This window comes from Heterodontus francisci, chromosome 26, assembly GCF_036365525.1.
Source record: "Heterodontus francisci isolate sHetFra1 chromosome 26, sHetFra1.hap1, whole genome shotgun sequence".
NCBI lineage: Eukaryota > Metazoa > Chordata > Chondrichthyes > Heterodontiformes > Heterodontidae > Heterodontus > Heterodontus francisci.
In genome coordinates, this window is record NC_090396.1 from 70,719,141 (window position 1) to 70,745,852 (window position 26,712).

At 44.2% G+C, this 26,712-nt stretch overlaps 1 protein-coding gene across 1 annotated transcript in view; it reads right to left on the bottom strand.

The window, feature by feature from the left end:
- LOC137384515 (sodium-coupled monocarboxylate transporter 1-like) overlaps nucleotides 1-26,712 on the bottom strand; it is a 143,058-nt gene that overhangs the window by 24,260 nt on the left and 92,086 nt on the right. Inside the window, exons 12-14 of the mRNA XM_068058653.1 lie at nucleotides 23,956-24,026; nucleotides 23,718-23,804; nucleotides 14,802-15,004 (exon numbers count right to left, since the gene is read on the bottom strand). Coding sequence (XP_067914754.1) covers nucleotides 14,802-15,004; nucleotides 23,718-23,804; nucleotides 23,956-24,026 — 361 coding nt within the window. The remainder of the gene's footprint in view (nucleotides 1-14,801; nucleotides 15,005-23,717; nucleotides 23,805-23,955; nucleotides 24,027-26,712) is intronic.

Consider the following 26,712-nt stretch of genomic DNA (forward strand, 5'->3'; position numbering starts at 1 on the left):
GTCACCCTGTTGGGAGTCTTCTATAGACCTCCGAATAGTTTCAGAGATGTCGAGGAAAGGATGGCGAAGATGATTCTCGACAGGGGCGAGAGTAACAGGGTAGTTGTTATGGGGGACTTTAACTTTCCAAATATTGACTGGAAATACTATAGTTCGAGTACTTTAGATGGGTCAGTTTTTGTCCAGTGTGTGCAGGAGGGTTTTCTGACACAGTATGTAGACAGGCCAACCAGGGGCAATGCCACATTGGATTTGGTACTGGGTAATGAACCCGGCCAGGTGTTAGATTTAGATGTAGGTGAGCACTTTGGTGATAGTGATCACAATTCGGTTAGGTTTACCTTAGCGATGGGCAGGGACAGGTATATTCTTCTTCCTCTTGACAAGCACTTCAACTTCTTTAGTAAACCACGGCTCCCTCGCTCGACAACTTCCTCCCTGCCTGACAGGTACATATTTATCAAGGACACGCAGTAGCTGCTCCTTGAATAAGCTCCACATTTCGATTGTGCCCATCCCCTGCAGTTTCCTTCCCCATCCTACGCATCCTAAATCTTGCCTAATCGCATCATAATTTCCTTTCCCCCAGCTATAATTCTTGCCCTGTGGTATATACCTGTCCCTGCCCATCGCTAAGGTAAACCTAACCGAATTGTGATCACTATCACCAAAGTGCTCACCTACATCTAAATCTAACACCTGGCCGGGTTCATTACCCAGTACCAAATCCAATGTGGCATTGCCCCTGGTTGGCCTGTCTACATACTGTGTCAGAAAACCCTCCTGCACACACTGGACAAAAACTGACCCATCTAAAGTACTCGAACTATAGTATTTCCAGTCAATATTTGGAAAGTTAAAGTCCCCCATAACAACTACCCTGTTACTCTCGCTCCTGTCGAGAATCATCTTCGCTATCCTTTCCTCTACATCTCTGGAACTATTCGGAGGTCTATAGAAAACTCCCAACAGGGTGACCTCTCCTCTCCTGTTTCTAACCTCGGCCCATACTACCTCAGTAGACGAGTCCTCAAACGTCCTTTCTGTCGCTGTAATACTCTCCTTGATTAACAATGCCACACCCCCCCCCCCCCCCTCTTTTACCATCTTCTCTGTTCTTACTGAAACATCTAAATTCCGGAACCTGCAACATCCATTCCTGTCCCTGCTCTACCCATGTCTCCGAAATGGCCACAACATCGAGATCCCAGGTACCAACCCATGCTGCAAGCTCACCCACCTTATTCCGGATGCTCCTGGCATTGAAGTAGACACACTTTAAACCAAGTTCTTGCTTGCCAGTGCCCTCTTGCGTCCTTGTAACCTTATCCCTGACCTCACTACTCTCAACATCCCGTACACTGGAACTACAATTTAGGTTCCCATCCCCCTGCTGAATTAGTTTAAACCCCCCCGAAGAGCACTAGCAAATCTCCCCCCCAGGATATTGGTACCCCTCTGGTCCAGGTGAAGACCATCCTGTTTGTAGAGGTCCCACCTACCCCAGAAAGAGCCCCAATTATTCAGGAAACCAAAACCCTCCCTCCTACACCATCCCTGCAGCCACGTGTTCAACTCTTCTCTCTCCCTATTCCCCGCTTCGCTAGCACGTGGCACGGACAATAACCCAGAGATAACAACTCTGTTTGTTCTCGCTCTAAGCTTCCACCCTAGCTCCCTGAATTTCTGCCTCAAATCCCCATCTCTCTTCCTACCTATGTCGTTGGTGCCTATGTGGACCACGACTTGGGGCTGCTCCCCCTCCCCCTTAAGGATCCCAAAAACACTATCCGAGACATCACGAACCCTGGCACCTGGGAGGCAACACACCAACCGTGAGTCTCTCTCGTTCCCACAGAACCTCCTATCTGTTCCCCTAACTATGGAGTCCCCAATGACTAATGCTCTGCTCCTCTTCCCCCTTCCCTTCTGAGCAACAGGGACAGACTCTGCGCCAGAGACCTGTACCCCATTGCTTACCCCTGGTAAGTCGTCCCCCCCAACAGTATCCAAAACGGTATACCTGTTGTTGAGGGAAACGGTCACAGGGGATCCCTGCACTGCCTGCTGGTTCCCTCTCCTTCCCCTGATGGTAACCCATCTACCTACTTCTTTTACCTGAGGTGTGACTACCTCCCTATAACTCCTCTCAATAACCCCCTCCGCCTCCCGAATGATCCGAAGTTCATCCAGCTCCAGCTCCAGTTCTCTAACGCGGTTCTCGAGGAGCTGGAGTTGGGTGCACTTCCCGCAGATGCAGTCAGCAGGGACACTCTTGGCGACCCTTACCTCCCACATTCTGCAGGAGGAACATTCAACGGCCTTAACCTCCATTCCCACTTTTCTAAATTCCCAACAAATCTACCGAAAACCAAAAAAAAAGTCAAAACTTGTTAGCTTAGCAATCCGACGGACAGAACTTTTTTTTGGTTAGAGGAGGAGGATGGGTGGGATACACTACCCGAGTAGTGTTTCGGGTAAAGCAACCGCCCAAATATGTAACCTCACTTACCCAGCAGTCCCGCGTGCGCTCCGCCTATACACGAGAAAAGCTCTGCTCCCGCTGTTCTCTCTCTCTCTCTCTGTGCAATATTGCGTGCAATTCTGGTCGCCACACTACCAGAAGGACGTGGAGGCTTTGGAGAGGGTACAGAGGAGGTTTACCAGGATGTTGCCTGGTCTGGAGGGCATTAGCTATGAGGAGAGGTTGGAAAAACTCGGATTGTTTTCACTGGAACGACGGAGGTGGAGGGGCGACATGATAGAGGTTTACAAAGTTATGAGCGGCATGGACAGAGTGGATAGTCAGAAGCTTTTTCCCAGGGTGAAAGAGTCAGTTACTAGGGGACATAGGTTTAAGGTGCGAGGGGCAAAGTTTAGAGGGGATGTGCGAGGCAAGTTTTTTACACAGAGGGTGGTGAGTGCCTGGAACATGCTGCCAGGGGAGGTGGTGGAAGCAGATACGATAGCGATGTTTAAGAGACATCTTGACAAATATATGAATAGGAAGGGAATAGAGGGATATGGGCCCCGGAGGTGCAGAAGGTGTTAGTTTAGGCAGGCATCAAGATCGGCGCAGGCTTGGAGGGCCGAATGGCTTGTTCCTGTGCTGTACTGTTCTTTGTTCTTTGTATTCATGTATTTGTCAAGATGCCTCTTAAACGTCTGCTTCCACCACCTCCCCCGCCACCAAGTTTCAGGCACTCACCACCCTCTGTGTAAAGAACATGCCTCGCACATCCCCTCTCAACTTTGCCCCTAAAGGTGGTGGATACAATGCGAGCAGCATTTTGAGGCTGTTCTAAATGGGGCCCAAACATCAGTACAAAAGGAGAATCACAAACAAAATGAATGAGGATATAGAGCCTTTTGGCAGCTATAACAAATGGCAGAATTGGGCAATTACGGCAGAAGGATGAACCCCAGGAATAGCTAAGAGGTGGTCAACAGGTGTTTCCGATGTGACTCAAAGTATCATTATGAGTTGCATTGTCCAAAAAGGAATAACAGGGTTTTTGAGATGACACATGACGTGGAAGGTTCAGAAGGCGAGGATAACGTTACTGATCAACCAGAAGGAATTGTACTAGTCATAAGAAGCTTCAGTCTGGTAATGAGTGTCCTAGTCGCAGATTCGTTCATTTGTGCAGTACTAGACAGTGATTGTACATCCATGGTATGTGGAGTGGACTGGTTAAGTTGTTACAAGGATTCTTTAAGTAAGGAAGACCAAAGTAAGGTCAAAGAATATGACAGTTCTACCTGTTTCGGGTTTGGGGATGACAACATGTTGAAATCAGTAAAAAGAGTGGTAATTCCATGTAAAATAGCAGGGGTAAACCATTTTATTAGTATGGATGTAGTATCCAGTAAAATACCTTTGTTGTTTAATAAGCTGTTTATGAAAAAGGCTCAGATGAAATTGGATATGGACCATGATAAGACGATTGTCTTTGGGAAATCTGTAGCTTTGTAGTTTACACAGTTAAGACATATTGTATTCCTTTAGCAAGACCTAACATCTCTAAGCAGGTATTAATGGCATCCGGGGATAGGGATCTAAAGGAGAAAAGGCAAATTATTTCAAAACTGCATTGACAGTTTACACATCCATCTTGTCACAGGTTGAAGATTCTGTTAAAAGATGCTGGGGTAATAGATGATGATTACACTAAACTTATCAAGGATATCAGTGAAAAATGTGATATCTCTAAAAAATACAGGAGGACGCCATCACGACCTGTAATGGGTCTACCATTAGCAAGGGACTTTAATGAAACTAGCAATGGACTTGAAGGTATGGGATAAAGACAAAAACATTTTTCTTCTACATTTTGTAGACATAGCGACTAGATTCAGTCTGTCAAAAGTAATTTATAGTAAAGACAAAAAAGTAATAGTGGACAAGATAATGGAAAGGTGGATAGGAACGGGCCTGGGAACACCAGCTAGATTTCTAACTGAAAATGGAGGAGCATTTGCCAATGATGAGTTCAGGAGCATGTGTGAAAATATGAATATAGTAGCAATGCACACGGCAGCAGAAAGTCCTTTGAGTAATGGAATTTGTGAGAGACATCACGCCTTGATTGATAAAATGTTCTGGAAAATTTTAGCTGACCAACCAAATTGTAAATTGACTGCTGCTCTGACATGGGCGAAAAACATGCTTCAAATGGTTGGGGGCTACAGCCCCTATCAATTAGTTTATGGCAGGAATCCAAAAATATCTTCAATAATGTGGGATCATCCACCAGCTTTAGAGGGGACTACAATGAGTTCAATTTTTGTGTAACATTTGAATGCCATGCATGCAAGAAGAGCACTTATTAAGGCGGAGGTTTCAGAAAAATCAAGAGAGTTTTGAGGTATCAGATCAGGATATCAGAAAAGAATTTTAATACCCGGGACATGGTGCGTTACAAAAGAGAAGGGCAGAAAGAATAGAGAGGCCCAGAAATAGGCAATGAAGGCAAAATGGTAATTTTGCAACATGGCAACCAAACCATTAGAGTACATTCCTCACGGCTTATTGGCACTGATTATACATTGACAGAATCTGAACAAATGATGGACACTGATGATACACCATGTACTTCGCACATATGTCGGACCTTTACGAGCAACAGTTTCTGGCAGATAACAGTCTAACTGAGAGTGGACCAAGTGATAGTGCAGATTAAGATAAGGCCATTTATACCAAAGGTCAACTACCAAAAGTTGGGACTAGAGTGATGTATCTGCTAGAAGAGGCTAGTGGATGGAGGGAAGCCACCACTATAGGAAGGGCAGGAAAGGCCACAGGGAAATACAAACATTGGCTGAATGTGCAAGACAAGGGACAGGATATCGGACCTATAGATTTGCAGAAGGAAGTGAAAATGTGGAAGGCCAGAAAACGTAGTGTAAGTTCAGACTATGGACCTGAAGATGATCATAGTTCAAGGAAAAGGTCCCAAACTTTTGAAAGGAAGTCACGTCGTAGGAGGAACAGGTTGAGTAGTAGCAGTCCAGAAAGGGATAGGAAATCTAGTAGAGGATGTGGTTTCACAAGAACAAAGACCAGAGAGCAGGCAAGGAGTGCCGCAAGAAGTAGGAGCCGTTACGATAGAAAAGCTCTAGTGGCTACTATTATGACTAGGTGAGAAAGGTGTCTAGGGTGGTTCAGTGGTTAGCACCACAGCCTCACAGCTCCAACAACCTGGGTTCAGTTCTGGGTACTGCGGAGTTTGCAAGTTCTCCCTGTGACCGTGAGGGTTTCCACTAGGTGCTCTGGTTTCCTGCCAAAGACTTGCAGGTTGATAGGTAAATTGGCCATTGTAAATTGCCCCTAATGTAGGTAGATGGTAGGAGAATTGTGGGGATGTGGTAGGGAATATGGGATTAATGTAGTATAAATGGGTGGTTGATGGTCAGCACATACTCGGTGGGCTGAAGGGCCTGTTTCAGTGCTGTATGACTCTATGACGAGTCTTCACCTGGTCTTATTATAACAGGGTTTGATTTTAAACACACTATGTTTTGCGTTCTCCCTTTATGAATCCTTGTTCACAGCTTTCCAATTATAAGGCAAAGAAATGAGCACAAACAGGCCTTCTTAGGTTTAAAGAAGAAAAGTGAAATTTATTAAACCTTAAACATAAACTCTAATTTAGTTAACGCCTTTGGATATACGACGTGCCCACGCTAGCATGCATATGCAATACACATATGCAAATAGGGACAGAAAAAAAAAGAAAAAGAAAATGGAGAGGTTTGAGGCAATATTAAAAGGGGGTTTCTTGTTACTGTTTCTGTGTTTCCAGCTCACCGTAGAGTCTTTGATTGTAGACAGCTCTTGCTTTTCATTGGGACCAAGTATTCTTCTTAAACCTTGTTCAATATTGGAGACTTTTCTCTCTTGGGGTTCATACGTCTTCAGTGGTTTCCGAAGCTGGTGAAATCAAGATGAGAGCAGACAGGAGAGAGGTCTTCTCAGTCCAGGAGAAAAGTGCTTTCTGATTTCTTTCCCTGTTGGAAGTTCAAATTCAAAAAACTCCAACAGTCAGTCATGTGACTAAAACTGGTCTGACCACTTCTTCTGTGTATTGGGGAAGCAACAACTGAGTCCCCTTGTTCCAACACTGTCTGTTACTATTCAAATGTCTTTCCAGTCAGGGGCTTGCAATTTTAAGTTTTAATGATCATGTGGTGAAATAACGTGTACCTCAGTCTTGGTAGGTGGGTAGGCTGACACTACCAACAAATGAGATGGTAAGTTGGTAAAGGAAGCAAAAACAACAAGAGCTTGACAGTTGGAGAGAATTTGGGCGAATACACGGAGGTGTCAGATACAGGACAACCAGCATTGTCCCATGGATTGATCTGTACTTCCTGATGGTACATATAAAGCTAAGGCCAGATTCATAGCTCAGGGATTTGAGGAACAACCAGGCAACCAAGAAGTTAGAGTAGGCAGACCAGCAGCAGGAAAAGCAAGCTTGAGGATTTTCCTAGCCCTGGGAATCTAAGTCCATTGACATGAAAGCAACCTTTATGCAAGGGGAGAAATTTCAAAGGGAAGTATTTTTAAAACCACCAAAAGAAGCTGGAAATATAGAGGGGAAATTATGGAAGCTAAATGCGCGATGCCAATATCATCACCCTCTATAACAACAAGGGTGACCGCGGTGACTGCAACAACTACCGTGGAATCTCCCTGCTCAGCATAGTGGGGAAAGTCTTCGCTTGAGTCGCTTTAAACAGGCTCCAGAAACTGGCTGAGCGTGTCTACCCTGAGGCACAGTGTGTCTTTCGAGCAGAGAGATCCACCATTGACATGCTGTTCTCCCTTCGCCAGCTACAGGAGAAATGCCGTGAACAACAGATGCCCCTCTACGTTGCTTTCATTGATCTCACCAAAGCCTTTGACCTCGTCAGCAGACGTGGTCTCTTCAGGCTACTAGAAAAGATTGGATGTCCACCAAAGCTACTAAGTATCATCACCTCATTCCATGACAATATGAAAGGCACAATTCAGCATAGCGGTGCCTCATCAGACCCCTTTCCTATCCTGAGTGGCGTGAAACAGGGCTGTGTTCTCGCACCTACACTGTTTGGAATCTTCTTCTCCCTGCTGCTCTCACATGCGTTCAAGTCTTCAGAAGAAGGAATTTCCCTCCACACAAGATCAGGTGGCAGGTTGTTCAACCTTGCCCATCTAAGAGCGAAGACCAAAGTACGGAAAGTCCTCATCAAGGAACTCCTCTTTGCTGACGATGCTGCATGAACATCTCACACTGAAGAGTGTCTGCAGAGACTCATCGACAGGATTGCAGCTGCCTGCAACAAATTTGGCCTAACCATCAGCCTCAAGAAAACGAACATCATGGGACAGGACGTCAGAAATGCTCCATCCATCAATATCGGCAACCACACTCTGGAAGTGGTTCAAGAGTTCACCTACCTAGGCTCAACTATCACCAGTAACCTGTCTCTAGATGCAGAAATCAACAAGCGCATGGGAAAGGCTTCCACTGCTATGGCCAGACTGGCCAAGAGGGTGTGGGAAAATGGCGCACTGACACAGAACACAAAAGTCCGAGTGTATCAAGCCTGTGTCCTCAGTACCTTGCTCTATGGCAGCGAGGCCTGGACAACGTATGTCAGCCAAGAGCGACATCTCAATTCATTCCATCTTCGCTGCCTCCGGAAAATCCTTGGCATCAGGTGGCAGGACCGTATCTCCAACACAGAAGTCCTCGAGGCGGCCAACATCCCCAGCATATACACCCTACTGAGCCAGCGGCGCTTGAGATGGCTTGGCCATGTGAGCCGTATGGAAGATGGCAGGATCCCCAAGGACACATTGTACAGCGAACTCGTCACTGGTCCCACCGGCCGTCCATGTCTCCGCTTTAAAGATGTTAGCAAACGCGACATGAAGTCCTGTGACATTGATTGCAAGTCGTGGGAGTCAGTTGCCAGCGATCGCCAAAGCTGGTGGGCAGTCATAAAGGCGGGGCTAAAGTGTGGCGAGTCAAAGAGACTTAGCAGTTGGCAGGAAAAAAGACAGAAGTGCAAGGGGAGAGCCAAATGTGTAACAGTCCCGACAACCAATTTTATCTGCAACACCTGTGGAAGAGTCTGTCACTCTAGAATTGGCCTATATAGCCACTCCAGGCGCTGCTTCAGAAACCACTGACCACCTCCAGGCGCTTACCCATTGTCTCTTGAGACAAGGAGGCCAAAGAAGAAAGAAGTGTGTTTATGGGCCAAATGATGCATCCAGGGTGTGGTATTTTTCAGTTCGGTTCATCCTACGAAAAGCTGGATGCATTCAGCTAAAAGCGGATCCGGCAATGTTTTACTGATACTATGAAGAAAAACTGGAAGGCGTTGTCTTGATGCATGTAGGGGAGGAACTACAGCATTTGAGAAATTTGTAGTAGATAAAGTTCTACAGGAATTTAAAATTGGAGGTCGGGCGTCCAGAGCTTTTAAATATATCCGGTTGAATATTAGGCAGGCTAAGCAACAGTCTTACCTAATCAACAGTCTTACCTAAACAATGTTAATAGAATCCCAATTAATCAGGCCAGCTCCTCAGAAAAGGAAGGCTCTGCAACCAAGGAAGAAGCAGACCTGTTAAGGAGCTTAATCGGCAATTATTCTGGTTGTGCACACGAACAAGGCCGGATGCTTGCTATGATGTATTAGAATTGAGCACCCTGCAGAAACATGCTACTGTTGCGGAAGTACTGAAAGAAAATCAGATATTGAAGAAATTGAGTTTAGATAAATTTAGATAATTGGGTGACCCAGAAGAAATGAAATTAGTCATTTTTAGTGACGCCTCACACGCTAATCTTCCCGATGGTTATTTGAGCACAGCAGGGTTCATTATATTTTTGGTGGGAAGAAATGATAAATGTTGTCCATTAGCCTGCAAATTGAAGAAAATAAAGAGGACAGTTAAAAACACTTGAGCTGCTGATAGCACTGATAGAAGAGATAGATATGGTATCTATTTATCAAGTATTTTAAAGGAACTCTTATATAAGTGGCAATCGGAGAAACATTTTCCTATAGAATGCTATATAGCATTGCTGAAAATAGAAGCATGTTGTTGAAGCTTTTATTCTTGTATTCATTCGGACAATCTGCAAGAATACCAATGTAAGGGAAAACAACAACTTTATACTGCATGAGAAAAGAGTGCTGATTGGTTGGCAAGTGAACTCTGATTGGTAGAAGAGTTGCCATGGAGAATGCACCAGTTTATGGTGACTGATAGATAACTGCCAAGCTTTGTTTGAAATTTAAACCAGGCAGCTTGAATCTGATTGGTCAAGGCATTGCCCTGAGGAATGAACCAGCAAATGAATGGCTGTCACTTATTTTGTTTAGCTAAAACGGGCGCAATATGTATACATGTTCTTTCTGTCTGCAAAGAATTACGCTGACAACCAAATTAAGATTGTCAGTAGGGCTCACAGTGTGGTGCATTTGCACATACTAGAAGCTACATATATTAATACATGAGGCCCTGTTCTTTGCAGACAGAAAGAACATGTACAAACATTGCACCTGTTTCAACTAAACAAAATAAGTGACAGCCACTCGCTGGTTCATTCCTCAGGGCAATGCCTTGACCAATCAGAGTCAAGCTGCCTAGTTTAAATTTCAAACAAAGCTTGGTAGTCAACTGTCAGTCATCATAAACTGGTGCATTTTCCATGGCAACACCGCTACCAATCAGAGTTAATTTGCCAACCAATCAACACTCTCTTCTCATACAGTATAAAGTTGTTGTTTTCCCTTACATTGGTATTCTTGCGGATTGTCCTCATGAGTGCAAGACAAAAAGCTTTGATAACATGTCTCTATTTTCAGCAATACTCAAGTTCTGTAATACCAAATGTCTATTTAATGCTATATAGATAACCATTCTCTCTGGGACAATGTCCATTTGACAAAAGGTGTCACGGAAAAGAGGTTGAGGATTGATCTCACGAGTATAAAAGAAATGTTGGAAAGAAAAGAAATTTCCAAAATAAAATGGGTCGAAGCAAGTCATCAGTTGTCGGATTGTTTTACAAAGAAAGGTGCTTGTTCAAAGAAATTGTTGGGATGACCTCTAAGAGGGCCATCATGTGCTATGATGTTAAGAAAACATGGAGTTTTTTTGATATTAAGTTCACTTTGTAATTCTTTAAACAAGTATTTTTTGTTTAAAAAAGGGGGGAAAGTACAGTATGTTAATGGCTGGTGCTGTTGAAGGTTAATGGTATAATAATGTAAGATACAGAAAAATGTATAATTATTTTGTCTCTTCATTTTCATTTTATATATATATGTATTTAATTTAAAGAAAAGAGGGGAATCTGTTAGTGTCTAATATGTTCTGTTAATGGATGTTAAATACCTAGTAGTTGAAGGTAATAGGGTGAACAGGTGTTGGGCGATGTTAGGAGTGGAGAAGTAAACTCTGTGGCAAGTAGTAAACAGTCTCCACCAAAGCATCCTAGTCTCAGTGTCTTCCTCACAAACAGGCTTGGAAGTTTCTCTAACAGGTAAGGCAGAAGTGCAGTCGCAAGAGGGTGAGTAGCCTGATGAGCGGGCACGAGGTTGTCTTAGTGTTCCTGTGTTCTCCACAGTACATACATCGATCTGAACACCAGCCGATTCTGAAGGCTCATATTTGGAAAGGCAAAACGCTTTGATCTTTCTGTTCTCTCATGCAGGTCATCCACAAGAACAGAGAGTTGCCATCTCCAGGGAACAGTTGTCCACCTCTGAGGAGGTGGAGGGGACCTCAAGAGGGTGTAACATCACATCAGTCCTCCACACCCTCCACCAGCATAGATACTTTCACCTCTGTGGGTATGCAGTCACGAGTAGAATTGGGGTCACAACCTGGTGACAGCATCACACTGTGGCCTGCTGTCAGAGGCTGTTACAGCTGAGGCCACTGACAGCCGGGGGACTGTGGGAGACCAGTCCCAAACATGACATGCCTTTGGAGTCATCAGTAAGGCAACAGATGCTGGAAGTACAGCGTCAGGTGCATGAAGATCTGACAGGGATTCCAGAGGGCATATGCACCCTAACTCAGACATTGCAGGACTCCACCCAGCCCATGAGTGTTGAGATCTCCCTCTTGTCTGAGTGCTTGGCCTCCTTTTTTGGTGACTCTAATGGAGAGCCACATACAGCAAGCCAGTCAGTGGATATCAGAGATGTGCTCAGACCTGCATGCCATTACCTTGTCCGTGAGCTCAAGGAAGCAGCAGCAAGGCGAGAGGCGGACGAGGCACCTGGAGTCTGCCCCAGCTCCTTGTCCATCTCAGTTTAGCAGGGAAGTACAAGTGTGCATTGTGAGGGGGGAGAGTGGCTGCCTTCGAAACGTTAACTCTGCTTCTCTTTCCACAGCTGCTGCCAGACCTGCTGAGTGATTCCAGCATTTCTTGTTTTTGTTTCAGATTTCCGGCATCCGCAGTATTTTGCTTTTATTCTGCATCAGGGGGTTCCTCTCAGGGTGCTCCTCGTGTGGACAGTGGATCCTCAACCCCTCTGCCAGTGACTACAGCGCCTCAAGTTGCCGTGATGACAGATGAGGCTCCTGCACCTGTGCAGGTGCCCCTCAGCATGCCGGGGCCCACGAGGCCTCAGGCAGCCAGAGAACAGTCGCCAAGGTCATCCCAGGCCACGGGGCAGCAAGGTCAGCAGCCTGCCTCCACTGCAGCTGGCAGGGAAGGGGAAGCATCATGTAGGAGCACTCATAAAAGAAATAAGAAAATGCATTAGATGTACTTGGGCTTCATGGGTGAATAGATAGTTAAGATGTCCGCTTACGTGTGTAACAAATATGTGACTTGTTTGCTCCACATTTCCAGCTATTGTTGGAAGCCCTCTGGAAGTGCAGGAGTACCCTAGCTCACCACTGGGGCTGTTTGAGAGGGACCATAGCCTGCTTTCTTTTAGACTATGCAGAAGGACCAGATGGCACTGGGCGAGGGAACAAAGAACAAAGAACAAAGAACAAAGATAATTACAGCACAGGAACAGGCCCTTCGGCCCTCCAAGCCTGCGCCGATCCAGATCCTCTCTCCTGGGCTTGCAACCAAATTAAATGGCAACAGTGGAAGTTGAAGGTGGTCCTTTATTTAGCAGGAAGGATGATGTGGGAAGGGTCATCTGAATCATGGATGTATAAGCACCTCCTGAGCCTCCCTCACACCTATGCCATAGCGTCTTCCAAGTGGCCCCTCATGTCTTTCCGATGCTGCAGCTGGTCATCAACTTCCACATCATCCTCCTCAACTGAGGATGCCTCGAGCTCCATCAAATCCTCATTGGCCAGGGCCTCCCCCCTCTGCAGCGCCAAGATGTCCAAAGCGCAGCATACCACTACGATCTGGGAGACTCTTGCTGGGGCATATTGAGGTGCCCCAAGGACCAATCTAGGCATCTGAATCTCATCTTCTACCCAAATGAACATAGGAATAGGAGGAGGCCATTCAGCCCCTTGAGCCTGTTCCACCATTCAATTAGATCATGGAAGAACTTTACCTCAATTCCATTTACCTGTCTTTGCTCCATATCCCTTGATACATTTACCTAAGATAAAACTATCGATTTTCGTCTTAAAAATTTCAATTGACCCAGCATCCACAGCCCTTTGGGTGAGACAATTCCAGATTTCCACTACTGTTTGTGTGAAAAAGTGCTTCTTGATCTCTCTCCGAAATGGCTCAGTTCTAATTTTAATATTATGTCCCTTGTTCTTGGTTCTTCCATCAAATGAAATATTTCCCTTTATCTATCCTATCAAAACACTTTATCATTTTAAAGACCTTGATTAGATCACCCCTCAAACTCTAAACTCGAGGAAATGCAAACCAACTTTATGCAAACTGTATTCATAATTTAATTATTTACACCCCGGTACTGTTCTGCTGAATATGCACTGTATATAAAAATGTAAGAACGTAAGAAATGGATTTCAAAATTTTATCACAGTTAAATATCTCATTAGCTGTCCAGTTGTCAAGCACTGATAACATCTCTGCAATGTCAGCAAGATAAACTATCCTGAATTAAATGGCTATCATGGCAACTGCAAAATTAAAGGCAAAAATTGCAATAACTTGGAGTCGGTGGGCGTGGTATACTTGGATTTTCAAAAGGCCTTTGATAAAGTCCCCCACAGGAGGTTGGTTAGCAAACTTAGAGCACATGGGATAGGAGGTAATATACTGGCATGGATTAAGGATCGATTAACAGGCAGAAAACAGAGAATAGGAACAAATGGGTCATTCTCGCGTTGGCAGGCTGTGACTTGTGGAGTACTGCAGGGATCTGTACTTGAGCCCCAGCTGTTCACAATATATATCAATGATTTGGATGTGGGGACCAAATGTAGTATTTCCAAGTCCGTGGATGACACAAAACTAGGTGGGAATGTGTATTGTGAGGAAGATGCAAAGCGGCTTCAAGGGGATTTAGACAGACAGTGAGTAGGCAAGAATGTGGCAGATGAAATATAATGTGGAAAAATGTGAGGTTTTCCACTTTGGTGGGAGGAATAGATGTGCAGAGTATTTCCTAAATGGTAAGAGATTAGAAAGTGTAGATGTACAAAGGGATCTGGGTGTTCTTGTCAATAAGTCACTGATAGCTAACATGCAGGAGTAGCGAAGTCTTGCTTCAATTGTATAAAACCTTGGTTAAACCACACCTGGAGTACTGTCTGCAGTTTTGGTCCCCTTACCTTAGGAAGGATATAATTGCCATAGAGGGAGTGCAACGAAGGTTCACCAGACTTGCTCCCGGGATAGCGGGACTGTCCTATGAAGAGAGATTGGGGAAACCGCGCCTGTATTCTCTAGAGTTTCAAAGAATGAGAAGTGATCTCATTGAAACCTACAAAATAGTTAAAGGGATAGACAGGGTAGATGCAGCTAAGATGTTTCCCCTGGTTGGGGAGTCTAGAACCAGGGACACAATTTCAAAATAAGGCGGAAGCCACTTAGGACAGAGATGAGGAGAAATTTCTTTACTCAGAGGGTTGTGAATCTTTGGAATTCTCTACCCCAGAGGGCTGTGGAAGCTTAGTCATTGAGTATGTTCAAAGTAGAGATTGACAGATTTCTAAATACAAATGACATGAGGGGATATAAGGATAATGTGAGAAAAAGGCATTGAAGTGGAAGATCAGCCATGATCGTATTGAATATTCGGAGCAGCCTCGATGGGCTGAATGGCCTACTCCTGTTCCTATGTTCCTAACTCAGTTCAAGATTAATTTAATAACTTACCTTTCTTCTTGCCTTGCAGATGTTATGATGGTTCGCAGGGATGTTACATTCACAGGGATTGATGTGGTGGAATTTGACTGCACACAGCCTGATGTTGATGTTGCGAGTAACCTTGTAAATTTATCAGCGGGTGGGTAGATTTGAGCAGCAATTCCTATCCACATGGAAAGGGCCAATCCGACAAACAAACCTACAAATGCACCCTAGGACAGATGAAATAAATAATAAAATGACTAATACTTGCAGGATACATTGTATCACTAACACAAGTGAAACAAGCCAATTTTAATCCATTCAAAACCCACCCACCTGCACAGAGTTAAAATCGGGCCCTATGCTTTAGAATTTCCTCGAGTCCTACATGGCTGACCTAAATATGGTAGAATGGAACCGCCACCATCCTTGCTCAATGTTGGAGACCTCATCCTAAGGATTATTTGCATTGGTGGGGCTGGCAGAAAGCACCTGTAAGGGGTCAATACCAGCAGCAGTTTCCTGACCCAAGTTGTCCCACTCTTCTAAAAGCCAAAATGGGCCAAATAACTTTTTTTAATCAAGTCTTCAGCTCCCACTGGAGCCACTTCGAGTATAGAAAGTAATGGACAAGGGAAAAAATAGAATGAGAGTAACCTAGCCAGGAATATAAAAACAGTTTGTAAGAGCTTTTACAATATATAAAAAGGAGAATAGCTAAAGTAAAAGTTGGTCCCTTAGAGGCAGAGACAAGACAAATTATCATGGGGGTTGAGGGGCTGGCAGAGACATTGAACAAATATTTTGTGTTTGTCTTCACAGTAGAAGACACAAATTACATACCAGAGATAGAGGGTAATCAAGGGGCCAAAAAGAGTGAAGAACTTAAAGTAATCAATATCAGCAGAGGAAAAAGTATTAGAGAAACCTAAGTGGATAAAAGCCAACAAATCTTTTTTATTTAGAGATACAGCACTGAAACAGGCCCTTCGGCCCACCAAGTCTGTGGCGACCAACAACCACCCATTTATACTAATCCTACATTAATTCCATATTCCCTACCACATCCCCACCATTCTCCTACCACCTACCTGCACTAGGCCAATTTACCAATCAACCTGCAAGTCTTCGGCTGTGGGAGGAAACCGGAGCACTCGGCGGAAACCCACACGGTCACAGGGAGAACTTGCAAACTCCACACAGGCAGTACCCAGAACTGAACCCGGGTCGCTGGAGCTGTGAAGCTGCGGTGCTAACCACTGCGCCACTGTGCCGCCCACAGCGTTAGGACCTGAAGGCCTATGTCCTAGGGTTCTAAAAGAGGTAGCTGCAGAGATCGTGGATGCGTTGTTGTGAATTTCCAAAATTCCCTGGATTCTAGAACAGTCCCAATGGATTGGAAGTTAGTAAATGTACCACTGCTATTCAAGAAAGGAGGGAGAGAGAAAACAGAGAACTATAGGCCAGTTAGTCTGTCATCTGTCGTCAGGAAAGTGATGGAATCTAATATTAAGGAAGTCTTAACAACGCACTTAGAAAATCATAGTACGATCAGACAGAGTCCACATCATTTTACGAAAGGGAAATCATGTTTGACAAATTTATTCGAGTTGTTAAGAGTGCTTCCATTTTTTTTGTTAAATTTTGAGGATTTGTGGTTTAAAACTGAAAAGAAGTCCATGGATTTTTTTTTACAAGGGTCACTGAGAGGTCTGGATCGAAAACAGTTACTGGAAGGCATATGTTTTCAAATAATTACCCAGCAGGGGTTGTTTTTGACTTGGGGAAAGATGTTTACAAAGAAGTGACAGGTTACACTTTATAGGGGTCAGGAGGTTCGATTCCTTGTAACACTGGTTTTGGTTTCACTTTGGACAGTGAGTTGGGATATGGACAATGGATTGAAAAGACAGTTGGAGAAAACTTGCCAAGAGAGCAACACCCACCTCAGTCTGTTCCGGCTCTTTGAAAAAGCCTGCCAGTTTTCCATCTCTTGAGAAGCATGTTTTTTTTATTATTCATTTCATGGGATGTGGGTGTCACTAGCCAGGCCATTATTTATTGCCGATACCTAATTGCCCATGAGAGATGGGCAATAAATGCGGCCTGGCCAGCGACACCCACATCCCATAAAACAAATTTAAAAACGTGCTTCTCAGCTTTTTAAGAGATGGAAAAGTGTAAGAAACTGCCTGAAACCCCTGTTATTGCATCTTCCCTGGAAAGCCTGCCCAAGCTGATCTTCAGCGTCACCTGACTAGAACTGTTCTAGGAAGATCCCAGTGACAGCCTTCTATACATATTTGGGACGCCAAACCAAAAAGGACTTCTGACATCTTTTCATTTCTTCTCTTTTTTTTCTTCAACAATTAACAAGTATTTTGGTCCAACGTATTCTATTTTTGTTTTTTTTTTGTACTAGAGCTCTAAAGAGTAAATCTCTTTATTTCTTCAGTTAACACGTATGTATGCATGACGGGCTAAGGTAAAAAGGGAACTTTTATATTTCGATTTGTGTGTTTATGCTTTGCTTCATTACTGGTTAAGATTTGTTTGATAATAAACTGATAATTTTGTTAAATATTAAAGAAACCTGGTTGGTGTGTTTTATGCTGGGATAAAAATAGAGTCTATGATTGACTGTATTGGTAAGTGGGAAAAAATTTAAATATATGTTATGACCTGTGAAGAAGTGGAACTAGAATAAACAGTGCACTCCTCCCGCCTTGGTTGTAACAGAGTTTTTTGAGGATGTAAATAGCAGGGTAAATAAAAGGCAGTCAGTAGTTGTGGTATACTTAAAATTCCAAAAGGCATTCAATAAGGTGCCACACAAAAGATTAATACACAAGATAAGGGCTCATGGAGTTGAGGGTAATATATTAGCATGGTTAGAGATTGGCTAACAGACAAGAAGAAGTCGGGATAAATGGGGCATTTTCAACTTGGCAGACTGTAACGAACAGAGTGCTACAAGGATCAGTGCTGCAACCTCAGTTATTTACAATCTATATTAATTACTCAGATGAAGAGACCGAGAGTAACGTATACAAGTTTGCTGACAACAGAAGACTAGGTTGGAATGTAAGCTGTGAGGAGGACACAGAGGCTGCAAAGAGATATAGACAGGCTAAATAAGTGGGAAACAAGGTGGCAGATGGAGTATATTGTGGAGAACTGTGAGGTTATTCACTGTGGTAGTATGAACAGAAAAGCAGAATATTTTTTAAAAGGCGTAAAACTTAAATGTTGATGTTCAAAGAGGCTTGGGCATACTCATAAAGGATCACAGAAAGTTAGCATGCAGGTACAGCAAGCAATTAGGAAGGCAAAATGGCAGGTTGGCCTTTATTGCAAAGGGATTGGAGTACAAGAATAAGGAAGAGTTGGTACAGTTGTACAGGGCTTTGGTAAGACCACATCTGCAGTACAGTGTGCAGTTTTTGACTCCATAATTAAGGAAGAACATACTTACCCTGGAGGTAGTACAGTGATGGTTCACTATATTGGTCCTGGAATGAGAGGGTTGTCCAATGATGACAGGCTGAGTAAATTGGGCCTATACTCTCTGGACTTTAGAAGAATGAACGGTGATCTCATTGAAACTTATAAAATTCTGAAGAGGCTTGACAGGGTAGACACTAAGAGGTTTTTTTCCCCGGCTGAGGTCTCTAGAACATGGGAACAGAGTCTCAGGATAATGGGTAAATCATTTAGCACTGAGATGATGAGAAATCTCTTCACTCAGAGGGTTGTGAATCTTTGAAATTTGCTACCTCAAAGGGTTGTGAATGCTCCATCATTGAGTATATTCAAGACTGAGACGGACAGATTTTTGGTCTTTCAGGGACTCAAGGAATATGGGGAGCAGGTGGAAAAGTGGAGTTGAGGCAGAAGATAAACCTAAGTGGGAGGTATCCCTGCAGGTCTTGGTAGTGTCATATCGTTGAAGACTGCTGCAGGTGTAAGTGGGATTTATGCCAACTCCAGTTCTGGAATTTCTGTAATTTAGCAATCTATGCTGGGTTGTTTGCTCATTTGCTGTGAGAAATATTTTGACAGTTCATGAAAATAAAATTATTTAATATATAATCAGGCATGATTTGAAATTATTGTTGGCATTTCTTTAGAAGTTATGATCTCTAATTATACTGCTTGGCAAATAGCTCTTTTCCATCAAAAGGAAACACAGGTCACTCGATTTGCAGAATGGTCAAATTCAGCAAACCACATTAGCAGATTAGAAAGCTTTCTGAAAATAAACCATGCACTTAGATCTTGGGCATCCACGACACACTGTTACTTCAAAGTAGTGGTCTGGAGCAGGCCCTACACTAAGGAAGGAAGCGGCTTTCCTTCTAGTGCCAACATTATCCATGTAGCAAAATGGACCTCGGTTACCTTCTTCTGTAAGTATGATTAAAGTTGTCTTTTAACTGTCTGAGGCTGAAATTCACTGAATCTGTTCTAGCGGAAGTGTGACACAGTGCACTAATATCTATGATCACAGACTCGAGAGGGAATTTAACAATGAGATGGTGGCCCCACCCACTGGCTGGAAAGCCGGGGGCAAGCCCGCCTCTGCCGGGCCTGCAAACGTGGCTCAGGCCCTTAATTTGGCTGCAGTTAGAGTTTCCACCCCTCTGAGGCAGAAAGTCTTGTCTCCAAGAGTTGCCAGCCAATCAGAGAGCTGAAAGTTCTTGAGTCCGAGCATCACCACTGGGAGTGGGACTGCATCCAGCAAGAAAAGAAATATGGACGTTGGCCCCCGAAAAGGTAAGTGGTGTCGGGCCTCACCTGAGACAATCAACTAGGCCTTGGCAAGGGGTGGGAGTGGTCACAGTGTAGGATGGGGGTGGGTATCGTTTTAGTTGGGACAGCCAGTACTGCTGCCGGCGGAGGGGGGGGGGGGGGGGGTGGTGGCTCTCCGTGGGGCGCAGGGTGCCCAATCAGAATCCAAAAAAAAAGGTGTGGCATTGTTAATCAAGGAGAGTATTACAGCGACAGAAAGGACGTTTGAGGACTCGTCTACTGAGGTAGTATGGGCTGAGGTTAGAAACAGGAGAGGTGAGGTTACCCTGTTGGGAGTCTTTTACAGACCTCCGAATAGTTCCAGAGATGTAGAGGAAAGGATAGCGAAGATGATTCTCGACAGGGGTGAGAGTAACAGGGTAGTTGTTATGGGGGACTTTAACTTTCCAAATATCGACTGGAAATACTATAGTTCGAGTACTTTAGATGGGTCAGTTTTTGTCCAGTGTGTGCAGGAGGGTTTTCTGACACAGTATGTAGACAGGCCAACCAGGGGCAATGCCACATTGGATTTGGTACTGGGAAATGAACCCGGCCAGGTGTTAGATTTAGATGTAGGTGAGCACTTAGGTGATAGTGATCACAATTCGGTTAGGTTTACCTTAGCGATGGGCAGGGACAGGTATATACCGCAGGGCAAGAATTATAACTGGGGGAAAGGAAATTATATGCGATTAGGCAAGATTTAGGATGCGTAGGATGGGGAAGAAAACTGCAGGGGATGGGAACAATCGAAATGTGGAGCTTATTCAAGGAGCAGCTACTGCGTGTCCTTGATAAATATGTACCTGTGAGGCAGGGAGGAAGTTGGCGTGCGAGGGAGCCGTGGTTTACTAAAGAAGTTGAAGCGCTTGTCAAGAGGAAGAAGAAGGCTTATGTTAGGATGAGACGTGAAGGCTCAGTTAGGGGGCTTGAGAGCTACAAGCTAGCCAGGAAGGATCTAAAGGGAGAGCTAAGAAGAGCAAGGAGAGGACACGAGAAGTCATTGGTGGATCGGATCAGGAAAAACCCTAAGGCTTTCTATAGGTATATCAGGAATAAAAGAATGACTAGAGTTAGATTAGGGCCAATCAAGGATAGTAGTGGGAAGTTGTGTGTGGAATCAGAGGAGATAGGGGAAGTGTTAAATGAATATTTTGCGTCAGTATTTACAGTAGAGAAAGAAAATGTTGTTGAGAATACTGAGATTCAGGCTACGAGGCTAGATGGGATTGAGGTTCACAAGGAGGAGGTGTTAGCACTTTTGGAAAGTGTGAAAATAGATAAGTCCCCTGGGCCAGATGGGATTTATCCTAGGATTCTCTGGGAAGCTAGGGAGGAGATTGCAGAGCCTTTGTCCTCGATCTTTATGTCGTTATTGTCGACAGGAATAGTGCCGGAAGACTGGAGGATTGCAAATGTTGTCCCCTTGTTCAAGAAGGGGAGTAGAGACAGCCCTGGTAATTATAGACCTGTGAGCCTTACTTCGGTTGTGGGTAAAATGTTGGAAAAGGTTATAAGAGACAGGATTTATAATCATCTTGAAAAGAATAAGTACATTAGAGATAGTCAGCACGGTTTTGTGACGGGTAGGTCGTGCCTCACAAACCTTATTGAGTTTTTCGAGAAGGTGACCAAACAGGTGGATGAGGGTAAAGCAGTGGATGTGGTGTATATGGATTTCAGTAAGGCGTTTGATAAGGTTCCCCACGGTAGGCTATTGCAGAAAATACGGAAGTATGGGGTTGAAGGTGATTTAGAGCTTTGGATCAGAAATTGGCTAGCTGAAAGAAGACAGAGGGTGGTGGTTGATGGCAAATGTTCATCCTGGAGTCTAGTTACTAGTGGTGTACCGCAAGGATCTGTTTTGGGGCCACTGCTGTTTGTCATTTTTATAAATGACCTGGAAGTGGGTGTAGAAGGGTGGGTTAGTAAATTTGCAGATGACACTAAGGTCGGTGGAGTTGTGGATAGTGCCGAAGGATGTTGTAGGGTACAGAGAGACATAGATAGGCTGCAGAGCTGGGCTGAGGGATGGCAAATGGAGTTTAATGCGGAAAAGTGTGAGGTGATTCACTTTGGAAGGAGTAACAGGAATGCAGAGTACTGGGCTAATGGGAAGATTCTTGGTAGTGTAGATGAGCAGAGAGATCTTGGTGTCCAGGTGCATAAATCCCTGAAGGTTGCTAACCAGGTTAATAGGGCTGTTAAGAAGGCATATGGTGTGTTAGCTTTTATTAGTAGGGGGGTCGAGTTTCGGAGCCACGAGGTCATGCTGCAGCTGTACAAAACTCTGGTGAGACCGCACCTGGAGTATTGCGTGCAGTTCTGGTCACCGCATTATAGGAAGGATGTGGAAGCTATGGAAAGGGTGCAGAGGAGATTTACTAGGATGTTGCCTGGTATGGAGGGAAGGTCTTACGAGGAAAGGCTGAGGGACTTGAGGTTGTTTTCGTTGGAGAGAAGGAGGAGGAGAGGTGACTTAATAGAGACATATAAGATAATCAGAGGGTTAGATAGGGTGGATAGTGAGAGTCTTTTTCCTCGGATGGTGATGGCAAACACGAGGGGACATAGCTTCAAGTTGAGGGGTGATAGATATAGGACAGATGTCAGAGGTAGTTTCTTTACTCAGAGAGTAGTAAGGGCGTGGAACGCCCTGCCTGCAGCAGTAGTAGATTCGCCAACTTTAAGGGCATTTAAGTGGACATTGGATAGACACATGGATGAAAATGGAATAGTGTAGGTCAGATGGTTTCACAGGTCGGCGCAACATCGAGGGCCGAAGGGCCTGTACTGCGCTGTAATGTTCTAATTCTAAAAAAAAATACAGTCCCTGTCTGCAGATTTGCCCTCTCTTGATCATTAGACGTAATCAAAATTAAAAGTTGTTTGAAGGTTTTCATGGTGAGAGCAGCAATGTTGAGTAAGATGATTTTACGGTTTTACACCATGTGAATTTGCTCTGAGAACAGCAGTTGTTTCCTTATGCAGAGTGCGCTGCCCGAAACATCAAGGTCAGTCAGTTCTCCTAGGAACTCTTTTTCCAAGGAAACAACTGCTGTTTTCAAAGCAAATTCATATGGTGTAAAACCATAAAATCATCTTACTCAACGTTAAGCATAATTTTTGGACTGTACATGCTTTGGTTGCTCTGTGTTAACATTACAATAATAGAACAATTTTGGAATGCCCCTGATTACTGTAAAATTAGTTGACGGGCTGAAATTTGTGCAGCCGGTGGAGTCCTAATGCCAGGCCAAAAAGGCAAGGGAAACCCCGCCCCGGCCCTTTGGATACCCCCCTGCTCAATTTAACGGCGCGGGAAATTAACTGTCTGGCACCGTGGTCCCCATCCCTTTAAGGACAGGATCCCGCCTCCCAGAGCTGCCAGCCAATTAGAGGTTCAGCAGTTCGGTAGTATTGGCAGTACCATCAGGAGCGGTGGCCACTGCCAGTACTACAGGAGGCCAAGAACCAGGATCAGCGCTGGAGCCCTGGACCCCAGATAAACATAGCAGGATTGCCAGAGCCAGGCCGGTAGGACCCGGCGAGGGGGGGTTGGGGGTTTGAGGGTGTTCGTTGAGGGCGGATGGGGGGTGGGGGGGGAATGTCTTGGCGGAGGGCAGCCTTTGCCGTGGGGGCCCTTCATGGGCCATAGAATTCCCACAGAGGAGGCCGCTCCCTCCCCCAAAACCCACAGGGTGGCTGCCTTGTTTTACTGGGCGATCGCCCAGCAACGGCCGGATGAGGCCCTTAAGTAGCGAATGATTAGCCACTTAATGGCCTCAATTGGCCTCTGGGCAGGAAGGCCATCTTCGGCCTATCCCACCCGACTTAATCGCAGGTCAATGGGAAGGCACTCCACTCCCCTGCCTTCTATTGCTATTTTATGGTGCCCCACCTCACCTCCCAACCCATCTCCCAGGGACCCACAAAATTCAGCCCAATATTTCTGAATCATATACATTTACTAATCTACCTGGCCTAGGCCAGGTTTTTCTGGTATTGGTGAAGAGCTAAAAAGGATGCTGACAATAATTGGCAACAGTAACACAGTCTATTTAATCCTAGTGCCATGCTTTCCAATATGTGTTTTCAGTACTGAACACTAGGCATTTAAAACATGGCTTTCTCAATATAAGATCATACCTTGCCATTGCTGTTTGGAAATAATGCTGCTAAAGTGAATACACCCAGTATTGGTCCTTGAATTATTCCTGCAACACTTAGTGAAGCCTGAGGAGAATGACAAAAGACAGTCTACTTTTACATTCAGAGCCACACTTGCTTTATTCATAACTAAGTAAAACAAAACATACTGTCATCACTAAAATTCACGTTCATAACTCTACAAACGTTATTTGAAATATCTATCAAATGCATTTACCTGAATTATATTTCCTTGTAAGAAGGAGGCGACCACAGCCAGGCCGATTGTAGCAAGTCCAAATATCATAGCTGCATATGATCACAGAATAATAGACTAATACAAGCAAAACATTACTTTTTCAAATTGCATCTTTAAAGCACTTTAAGCATTTTTAAAGAACATAATAGGAACAGTAGAAGGCCATTCGGCCCCTTGAGCCTGCTCCACTATTCAGGGAACGGGAGGCAGAAAATTAGCGAGTGTCTCTGAAAGACAGAAGAAGCAAAGGTTTAAAAGTGTGCAGCACAGGAATTTGGCAGCGTTAAAAGATATTTATTTAAATGCAAGGAGTATAGTAAATAAAGCCGATGAGCTGAGGGCACAGATAGACACGTGGCAACATGATATCATTGCTATAACGGAAACTTGGCTTAAAGAGGGACAAAAATGGCAGTTCAACATCCCTGGATATAGAGTTTTCAGGCAGGATAGAGAGGGAGATAAAAAAGGAGGGAGTGTAGCATTATTGCTTAAGGAATTAATAACAGCTTTGAGGAGGGATGATATGCTAAATTAATCATCAAATGAGGCCATATGGTTTGAGCACAGAAATAAAAAAGGGGCAGGCACACTACTAGGAGTACACTACAGTCCCCCAAATAGTGAGAGGGAGATAGAACAAATATGTAGGCAAATTTCTGAGTGCAAAACCAATAGGGCAATGATAGTTGGGGATTTCAACTCCCCTAATATCAACTGGGATACAAACAGTGTGAAGGGCACAGAGGGCACAAAATTCTTGAACTGTGTTCATGAGACCTTCTTTAGCCAGCACATAATAAGCCTAACGAAAGGGGGCACAATTCTAGATTTAGTCTTCGGAAATGAAGCTGGGCAAGTGGAGTGTGTGACCGTTTTGGAGATAGTGACCACAATACAGTTAGTTTCGGCATAAACATGGAAAAGGACAAAGATAGAACAGGAGTAAAAGTTCTAAATTAGGGGAAGGCAAATTTTACGAAGCTGAGAGGTGATCTGGCGAAGGTGGACTGGATACAGTTACTTGAAGGAAAATCAGTGGGAGGCATTCAAAAGCGAGATTCTATGGGCACAGTGTACACATGTCCCCACAAAGAAAAAGGGCAGTAGTGTCAAATCTAGAGCTCCCTGGTTATCCAGAAGCAAAGAGGGCAAGATAAAGCAGAAAAAGAAAGCTTATCACAGTTACAAAAAAACTTAATACTGTAGAAAGCCTAGAGGAGTATAGAAAGTGCAGGGGTGAAGTAAAAAAGGAAATTAGGAAAGCAAAGAGAGGACATGAAAAATTATTGGCAGGTAAAATCAAGGAAAACCCGAAGATGTTTTATCAGTACATTAAGAGCAAGAGGATAAAGGAGAGGGTAGGGCCTATCAGAGATGTACAAGGGAACTTATGTGTGGATGCAGATGATGTGGGCAGGGTTCTTAATGAGTTTTTTGTCTCTGTCTTCACAAAGGAGAGGGATGATGCAGACATTGTAGTAAAAGAGGAGGAGTGTGAAATATTAGATACGATAAGTATAATGAGAGAGAAAGTACAAGAGGGTCTGATATCCTTGAAAGTGGATAAATCACCAGGGTCGGATCGATTGTATCCCAGATTGTGAAAGGAAGCGAGGGAGGAAATAGCAGATGCTCCGAGTATCATCTTCAAATCCTCACTAGGTACAGGTGAGGTACCAGAGGATTGGAGGTCTGCGAACCTTGTACCATCATTTAAAAAGGGTGCAAGGGATAGGCCAAATAATTATAGGTTGGTCAGTCTGACCTCGGTGGTGAGCAAATTATTAGAATCAATTCTGAGAGATAGGATAAACTGCCACTTAGAAAGGCATGGATTAATCAGGGATAGTCAGCATGGATTTGTTAAGGGAAGGTCGTGTCTTACTAGCATAATTGAGTTTTTTGAGGAAGTAACAAGGAGGATTGATAAAGGTAGTGCAGTGGATCTGGTCTACATGGATTTTATTAAGGTATTTGACAAGGTCCCATATGGCAGACTGGTCAGAAAAATAAAAGCCCATGGGATACAGGGGAATGTGGCAGGTTGGATGCAAAATTGGCTCAGTGACAGGAAACTAAGAGTAATGGTCGACGATCTTTTTGTGAATGGAAGGCAGTTTCCACTGGCATTCTGCAGGGCTCATTGTTGGGGTCCTTTGCTGTTTGTGGTATATATTAATGATTTGGACTTAAATGTGGGAGGCATGATTGGGAAATATGCTGATGTCACAAAAATTGGCTGTGTAGTTGATAGGGAAGAGGAAAGCTGTAGACTCAAGAATGATATCAATGGTTTGGTTGAGTGGGCGGAAAAGTGCCAATGGAATTCAATCAGGAGAAATTTGAGGTAATGCATTTGGGGAGGGAAAACTAAGCAAGGGAATACACAATAAATGGGAGGATATTGAGAAGTGAGAGACCTTGGAGTGCATATCCACAGGTCCCTGAAGGTGGCAGGGCAGGTAGATAAAGTGGTGAAGAAGACTAATGGAATGTTTTCCTTTATTGGCCGAGGTATAGAATACAAAAGCAGGGATGTAATGCTGGAACTGTATAAAATGCTGGTTAGGCTGGAGTATTGCATACAGTCCTGGTCACCACATTACAGGAAGGACATAATTGATCTGGAGAGAGTACAGAGGAGATTTTCAAGAATGTTATAGAGTCATAGAGTTATACAGTACAGAAACAGCCCTTCAGCCCATCGTGTCTGTGCCGGCCATCCAGCACCCA